This window comes from Heptranchias perlo, unplaced genomic scaffold, assembly GCF_035084215.1.
Source record: "Heptranchias perlo isolate sHepPer1 unplaced genomic scaffold, sHepPer1.hap1 HAP1_SCAFFOLD_788, whole genome shotgun sequence".
Lineage (NCBI taxonomy): Eukaryota > Metazoa > Chordata > Chondrichthyes > Hexanchiformes > Hexanchidae > Heptranchias > Heptranchias perlo.
The window spans coordinates 80,844-89,528 of record NW_027139822.1 but is presented as its reverse complement, the minus strand read 5'-3'; the positions used below and the strand labels follow the sequence as shown (position 1 = coordinate 89,528).

The following is an 8,685-nucleotide window of genomic DNA, read 5'->3' as shown; positions in this document are numbered from 1 at the left end:
CTTATCAAGCTTTTGGTGGTCACCTGTTCTAATATCTCCTTATTTGGCTCTGTGTCAAATTTTGTCTGATTACGTTCCTGTGAAGCGCCTTGGGGACATTTTACTATGTTAAAGGCGCTGTATAAATGCACGATGTTGTCGGTGGAAAATAAATACTGCACGTAACATTGCAGCTTTCATTCTGCGGCCAAGTTCTTCATTGCTTAAGTGACTTTTTTTCTGTTTGTTGTGTTTTGCCAGAATTAACATTGTGTAAAGTTTATTGACATGAGAGATACTGCATCTTTGGTCATCTCCCCATAGTCCTCTCCCAGTTCCTGCTTAGTGTCGCCTTCTTCATCCTTCGTTCCCCTACCTGCTCGGCACAATTACATAGAATGTACGGCACAGAAACAGGCCATTTGGCCCAACTGGTCCGTGCTGGTGTTTATGCTCCATACGAGCCTCCTCCCTCCCTACTTCATCTCACCCTATCACCATATTCTTCTATTCCTTTCTCCCTCACGTGTTTATCCAGCTTCCCCTTAAATCCATCTCCGCTATTCCCCTCAACCACTCCATGTGGGAGTGAGTTCCACATTCTCACCACTCTCTGGGTAAAGAGGTTTCTCCTGAATTCCCTATTGGATTTATTAATGACTATCTTATATTTATAGCCCCTAGTTTTGGGCTGTCTCACAAGTGGAAACATTCAGTTTCGTCAAAAGTGCTGTGTTAAGATGGCTCTACCTGCGCCCGTTTAATTTTGGGGGGTGGGTGGAGAGGAAGAAAATTTGAGGGGATAAGTGTTTAGTACAATGCGGATTATTTTTGCCACCAGTTTTGTTTTTAAGCAGCTGTTTTGTTAATTTATGCACAAGTGCAAAAGTCCTGGTCATCATTTGTCTGCTGGGAAAAAAAACATCTTGTGCAGCTGCAGGACTTGAAATTAAGAGTTTCTGATGTTAAAGAAAGAACTTGCATTTATATGGCGTTTTTGATGACCTCAGGACGTCCCAAAGCGCTTCACAGTCAATGAAGTACCTTTTTTGAAGCGTAGTTGAAGTGTAGCTATGCAGAAATTAATAGCTTCTGAAGCAAGTTACATGCTGCTGCCTGTTTTGCCGAATATTTGATGGATTTGTAAAGTACTCGGACGCTAACCTGTTCTAATCTTCTCCCCGCCCTCAGAGGGTGCAGAAAACTGTACGAAGGCTGGTTGCAAACACAGATGTGCTGTCACAAACAACGGGGCATCTTGCTACTGCAACAACTCTTACGCACTAGCGGAGGATGGCAAAACTTGCAAAGGTTAGTGGCGTTCCTATTTGTTTTTTGTGCTTTATTTGTTTTATTCGCCTGGAATTCTGCAGCCAAGAACTTGCATCGAATTTCTCAGCACAGAAACCAGGCCATTCGGCCCAACTGGTCCATGCTGGTGTTTATGCTCCGCACGAGCCTCCTCCCACCCCTCTTCATCTCACTCTATCCTTCTCCCTCGTGTACTCATCTAACTTCCCTTAAATTCATCTCCGCTATTCACCTCAACCACTCCATGTGGTAGTGAGTTCCACATTCTCACCACTCTCTGGGTAAAGAAGTTTCTCCTGAATTCCCTTATGGGTTTATTAATGACAATCCTATATTTATGGCCCCTAGTTATTGACTCCCCGACAAGTGGAAACATTTTCTCTACGTCTACACCGTCATAATTTTAAACACTTCTATCAGGTCACCCCTCAGCCTTCTCTTTTTCTAGAGAAAAGAGCCCCAGCCTGTTCAGCCTTTCCTGATAGTTATAACCTCTCAGTTCTGGTATCATCCCTGTAAAACTTTTTTGCACCTTTTTATCTAATTTTTATAATATGGAGACCAATTATTTAGGTCCGATTATTAAGTTTAGAGAAAATGTCTTCTAAACTTAATATAGAAACTAGATTTTTAAAAAAAAATACAGAAAAGCCAAACTGCAGGAGCAAATATATCTAAGCTGCTTTAAATTATTGAACAAAAAATATCCACCGTGATATTTTTGAATGCGTTGGGTATTTAAAGATAGAAAGCTCCTTATCATGTCTTCAGAATGTCCCAAAGTACCTGGGAGCCAATGAGTTGCTTTTGAATTGCAATGGCTGTTACATTATTCACTTTGGTAGGAAGAATAGAATATTTTTTAAATGGTGAGAAACTATTAAATGTTGCACGGAGAGATTTGGGTGTCCTCGTACAAGAAACACAAAAAGTTAGCACGCAGATACAGTAAACAATAAGGAAAGCAAATGGCATGTTGGCCTTTATTGCAAGGGAGTTTTGAGTATAAGAGTGAGGAAGTCGTAACTACAAATTGTACAGGGCTTTGGTGAGACCTCACCTGGAGTACTGTGTACAGTTTTGGTCTCCTTATCTAAGGAAGGATATACTTGCCTTAGAGGTGGTGCAACAAAGGTTCACTAGATTAATTCCTGTGAGGAGAGATTGAGTAGAGTTTAGAAGAATGAGAGGTGATCTCATTGAAACAGACAAGATTCTGAGAAGGCTTGACAGGGTAGATGCTGAGAGGTTGCTTCCCCTGGCTGGAGAGTCTAGAACTAGGGGGCATAGTCTCAGGATAAGGGGTCAGACTGAGATGAGGAGGAATTTCTTCACCCAGAGGGTTGTGAATCTTTGGAATTCTCTACCCCAGAGGGCTGTGGATGCTGAGTCATTGAGTATATTCAAGGCTGAAATTGATAGACTTTTGGACTCTAGGGGAAATCAAGGGATATGGGGATTGGGCGGGAAGGTGGAGTTGAGGTCAAAGATCAGCCATGATCTGACTGAATGACGGAGCAGGCTCGAGGGGCTGTATGGCCGACTCCTGCTCCTATTTATGTTCACACCTTCGGAAAATGCTACAGCCTATCATGCGTACCTGTGACGATACCGGATTCTTTACTCTTAGTCTGGTTCAGCAAAAACTGAAAGCGAATACACTTGAAAGTTTTAACACAATTTATTAGCTGCAGCTGACCCTATCTATAGAATTGATTTCAACTCTTGACAGAGTCTGGTCAATCTCATAGAACAGGCAATTTACACAGTCAGAGTTCACACAATTATACATTTTCAGAGTGGGGAGGGACATGAGTAGCAAGGGGTTAAAACCAATCATAAGCTGAGTCTGGGCAAGCCATACTAACTGACACCTGGATCCCACAAACAGTGACTTAACCAACACCACCGCACACGAAAGAACAGATTGAAGGAGGCATGCCTGCCAGGACACCGGGGAAAATCCCCCTGCTCGTCTTCCAGTAGAGCCATGGGATCATTAATGTGCACCGGAACAGGCTGGCTGAGTGTGTCTGTTTAACTTTAATGCAACACATGTCACCTCTGACGGTGCAACACTCCCTCCTCAGTACTGCACTGAAATATCAGCCTAGGGTATGGGTAGGGTACCTTCTGATTCCGGTGGGAGTGCTACCAGCTGAGCTGAACCAACACTCAAAATTTTAAATGTTAACTCTTCTGCGCATACGTCACTGTCGGGGAGGATGGGATGGGGTTAAATTTAAGGGCTAGGTGTACCCACCTGATATTAAAAGTGAAGGGTGCATTAGTGATATAGATGCTATCTGGCTTCAAAAATGAACATCCAAACTATCTAGGGAGACGAGCGGCAGCAGGTGCTTGATACACAGGTGTTGTAATTAGAAGCCCGTGCTTTCTGAAGGATTGTCGTCTTTTTCAAGTCAAAGGCAGCTCTAGTTTACTTCAGGGGGATAGGCATCTGACTGTGTGCAAATTTGTCTTGAGTGTCTGCCGGAGGCAGTTTCACGCTTGATCAAAGGAATGTTGGTCAGTATATTCCATTGGGAGGGGTTTGGAATTGACGCGTGCTTCATGAGACAATTTCCAACACGGCAGGAGCGTGACGAATGATTAATCTTCTAACGCATTTATTATGTTTTTTTTTCCACAAAAATCAGATTTTGACGAATGTACGATATATGGGACGTGCAGTCAAACTTGCACGAATACGGAAGGGTCCTACACGTGCAGCTGTGTGGAAGGGTATCTGCTGCAGCCAGATAACAAGTCTTGCAAAGCAAAGAATGGTAAGAATTCTTGTCTTCACTTCAAGCTTTGGGCAAGTGGGAGTAGCTCGTGGGAGGCAGTCTGTGCGCACCGACGACTCTGCTCGGTACCCTGCCGGCGCTGATGCACTGCCACCTTTGCATCGTGTTGTCGTAATGGTGAAGTGTTTGCTCTGGAATCGCCAACAAGTACGTGCATTTATACAGCGCCTTTAACACTGTAAAAAGTCCCCAAGGCGCTTCACAGGAGCGTTATCGAACAAAATTTGACACCGAGCCACGTGAGATATTAAGACAGGTGACCAAAAGCTCGGTCAAAGAGATAAGTTTTAATGAGGCGGGGACGGTTTAATGAGGCGGAGAGGTTTAGGGAGGGAATTCCAGAGCTTCGGGCCTAGGCAGCTGAAGGCACGGATGCCAGTGGTGGAGTGATTAAAATCGGGGATGTGCAAGAGGCAAGAATTGGAGGAACGCAGAGATCTGAGGGTCGCAGGGCTGGAGGAGGTTAGAGATAGGGTTTTGGGGGGTGGGGTTTGCGGGGGAGGCCACGGAAGGATTTGAACAGGAGGATGAGAATTTTAAAATCGAGCAGTCAGTGGACCGGGAGCCATTGTGGATCTAGCCTGCATCTAGAGTGTCCCAATCAAGTTGGTGCCCCAGTGTGCCATAGTTTTGTTGTGATGCCAAGTATGATGAAGCTTGTTAAGAGGGTGCTCAAATGTTTCTGTTTGGGCCTCACAGAACCCGTGGACAGGCCGCCCGTCCTGCTGATCGCCAATTCCCAGAACGTCATGGCCACCAACCTGCAAGGGGCAAGTGTCAGTTTCATCAAGCCCATCAGCACCAAGCAGACCACGGCAATGGACTTCATCTACGCCGACGAAACAGTCTGTTGGGTCTACATCGGAGACGCCGCCTCTGAGACACAGCTTAAATGCGCCAAGATCATAAATCTGAAGGGATTTACAGACGAGCAGGTCATCAATATTTCGCTCAGCGTCCACCGTAAGTTGGCGATTTTCAGACCTTGGGTTGCCCGTGTTCTTTGACAGTCCGCTCCCTCCCCCCCACGTGTCAACGTTTTCACACACTCGCCTCAGAGTCAGGAGATTGTGAGCTCAAGTCCCACTCCAGAGACTTGAGCGCAAAATCTAGGGCGACACGTCCGGTGTCAGTACTGAGGGAGCGCCGCACTGTCGGAGGGTCGGCACTGAGGGCGCGCCGCACTGTCGGAGGGTCGGTACTGAGGGCGCGCCGCACTGTCGGAGGGGCGGTACTGAGGGCGCGCCGCACTGTCGGAGGGGCGGTACTGAGGGCGCGCCGCACTGTCGGAGGGGCGGTACTGAGGGCGCGCCGCACTGTCGGAGGGGCGGTACTGAGGGCGCGCCGCACTGTCGGAGGGGCGGTACTGAGGGCGCGCCGCACTGTCGGAGGGGCGGTACTGAGGGCGCGCCGCACTGTCGGAGGGGCGGTACTGAGGGCGCGCCGCACTGTCGGAGGGGCGGTACTGAGGGCGCGCCGCACTGTCGGAGGGGCGGTACTGAGGGCGCGCCGCACTGTCGGAGGGGCGGTACTGAGGGCGCGCCGCACTGTCGGAGGGGCGGTACTGAGGGCGCGCCGCACTGTCGGAGGGGCGGTACTGAGGGCGCGCCGCACTGTCGGAGGGGCGGTACTGAGGGCGCGCCGCACTGCCTGAGGGCGTTCTTTCGGATGAGACCATAAACCGAGGCCCCATCTGCCCCCTCAGGTGGACGTAAAAGATCCCACAGCCACTATTTTGAAGAAGAGCAGGGGAGAGTTCTCCCCGGTGTCCTGGGGCCGATATTTATCTCTCAACCAACATCACTTAAAAAAGAACAGATGATCTGGTCATTCTGCTGTTTGTGGGACCTTGCTATGCGCAAATTGGCTGCTGCGTTTCCTACGTTACAACAGTGACTGCACTTCAAAAAGTACTTCATTGGCTGAAAAGCGCTTTGGGACGTCCTGAGGTGGTGAAAGGCGCTATATAAATATAAGTTTGTTGTTTCACTCGCAGCAGTGATATTTTTTTAAAAAATTCATTCTGGGGATGTGGGCGTCGCTGGCGAGGCTGGCGTTTATTGGCCATCCCCCAGTTGCCCCTCGAGAAGGTGGTGGTGAGCCGCCTTCTTGAGCCGCTGCAGTCCGTGTGGTGAAGGTTCTCCCACAGTGCTGTTGGGTCGGGAGTTCCAGGATTTTGAGCCGGCGACCATGAAGGAACGGCCGATATATTTCCAAGTCGGGGATGGGATCTTGGGAGGTGATGGTGTTCCCATGCGCCTGCTGTCCATGTCCTTCTGTTGTGTTGTGGCAGCACCCCCTGCTGTCGATATGGATTTAGGGAGGGGGGGGGGAGAAGAACTGCATCCCAATTGAGCAGGGGTTGACGTTTTTTTTAAGTCGTCTTCTGCCTTTTTTTTTTGAATAGGGAGAGGTTCTAATTCTGAGCAGTTTGCGACGCAGCTGCGATTTTACTCTTCACTCACGTGACCTGGGATGGTGAGGGGTAAATGAAGTTCCATTTGATTATTTTAAACTTTCATGCCTCTTTTGAGGGTCGGGGGAGAGAGGAGAAAAAAAGGGAATTTTTGTTTGAGAGTTGAATGGTTTACTCATTTGCACTCGTGCTCCTGTCTGTCAACGCTGTGGGTCAGTCCTAGATTAAAGTTCATCCTAGCTGGAGGTCAACGGCCGGCGGGTTCCTCTCGAATATTTGTTGTGCAACCTTCCGAAGCAGCAGCAGCAGCAGCAGCTGCTGTCCTGTGGAAGCATTGCTCCAAGCTGCCCCACAAACTCAGATCGTCGGAGTCGCATTGTCCGGCTCTGGCGCAACTTTGGTGTGCTGCTGCTGGTATGTGGAGATAACAAATGAAGACAAATGCCAGACAACTTACTGTAGTTGCGGCCTTCATCGGTCATTGATTGTAATCTCGTGCACGCATAACATCGCCCATCTCCGCCCCTGCCTCCGCTCATCTGCTGCTGAAACTCTCATCCATGACTTTGTTACTTCCAGACTGGACTATTCTAATGCTCTCCTGGCCAGCCTCCCATCTTGCCCCCTGCATAAACTTGAGCTCATCCAAAACTCTGCTGCCCTGTATCCTAACTCGCACCGTCCTGTTCTGCCATCACCCCCCTGTGCTCGCTGACCTACATTGGCTCTCAGTCCGGCAACGCCTCAATTTTAAAATTCTCCACCCTCGTGTTTAAATCTCTCCATGGCCTCGCCTCGCCCCTCCCTATATCTGTAACCTCCTCCAGCCCCTACAACCCTCAGATCTCTGCGCTCCTCCAATTCTGGCCTCTTGCGCATCCCCCGATTTCCATCGCTCCACCATTGGCGGCCGTGCTTTCAGCTGCCCGGCCCCTGAGCTCTGGAATTCCCTCCCTAAACCTCTCCGCCTCTCTCTCTCTCTCTCCTCCTTTTAAGACGCTTCTTAAAAGCTACCTCTTTGACCAAGCTTTTGGTCACCTGACCTAATATCTCCTTATGTGGCTCGGTGTCAAATTTTGTTTGATAACGCTCCTGTGAAGCGCCTTGGGGGACGTTTTACTACGTTAAAGGCTCTGTATAAATGCAAGTTGTAGTTGTTACAGCAAAGCTCCACCTAAATGGATATAGTTTTAAAAGGGGATGCAGGAACAGAGCGATCTGGGGGTGGCAGGACAAGTTGAGAAGGCTATTTTAAAAAAAAATGGCATTGGGATCCCTGGCTTTATAAATAGAAGCAGAGAGTACAAAAGCAAGGAAGTTATTCTAAACCTTTATAAAACACTGGTTCGGTCTCAGCTGGGGTATTGTGTCCAAATCTGGCCACCGCACTTTAGGAAGGATGTCAAGGCTTTGGAGAGGATGCAGAGGAGATTTACCAGAATGGTGCCAGGGATGAGGGACTTCAGGTATGCGGAGAGACTGGGTTTGTTCTCCTTAGCGCAGGGAAGGTTAAGGAGGAGATTTAATAGAGGTGTTTAAAATTGATGGGTTTTATAGAGTAAATCGGGAGCAACTGTTTTCCAGTGGCAGGAGGGTCGGTAACCAGAGGACACAGATTTAAGATAATTGGCAAAAGAACCAGAGGGGGAGATGAGGAGAATTTATTTTACGCAGCGAGTTGTTATGATCTGGAACGCGCTGCCTGAAAGGGCGGTGGGAGCAGATTCAATAGTAGCTTTCAAAAGGGAATTGGATAAATACATGAAGGGGAAAAATTTGCAGGTCTATAGGGGGAAAGAGCAGGGGAGCGGATAGCTCTTTCAAAGAGACGGCACAGGCACGATGGACCGAATAGCCCCCTTCCCTGCTGCATCATTCTGTGACCGTTCTGTGAGGTAAAAACGCCGGGATCACTTAATTGAACTAGTTGATAGGGAGCTGTAACTTGATCTGGGTGACTGGCTAGAATGAGTTGAATGTCCCTCCTTGTTGGTACTTACCTTGCAAATGAGCACTGTTGGGTCGGAGGCCGAGGCGGGGCGGGGGGGGGGGGGAAGGCGGGTCGGAGGCCGAGGGGGGTGGAGGAAAAGGCGGGTCGGAGGCCGAGGCCGGGGCGGGGGGGGGAGAAGGCGGGTCGGAGGCCGAGGCCGGGGGAGGGGGGGAAGGCGG

General features: G+C 48.9%; 1 protein-coding gene across 1 annotated transcript in view; it reads left to right on the top strand.

Annotated features, from left to right (window-relative positions):
• Window positions 1–1,170: 1,170 nt before the first annotated feature.
• LOC137319263 (low-density lipoprotein receptor-related protein 1-like) overlaps window positions 1,171–8,685 on the top strand; it is a gene marked incomplete at both ends in the record, with an annotated part of 85,765 nt that continues 78,250 nt past the window's right edge. Inside the window, 3 exons of the mRNA XM_067981551.1 lie at window positions 1,171–1,290; window positions 3,951–4,079; window positions 4,800–5,063. Of these exons, the coding sequence (XP_067837652.1) occupies window positions 1,171–1,290; window positions 3,951–4,079; window positions 4,800–5,063 (513 nt within the window). The remainder of the gene's footprint in view (window positions 1,291–3,950; window positions 4,080–4,799; window positions 5,064–8,685) is intronic.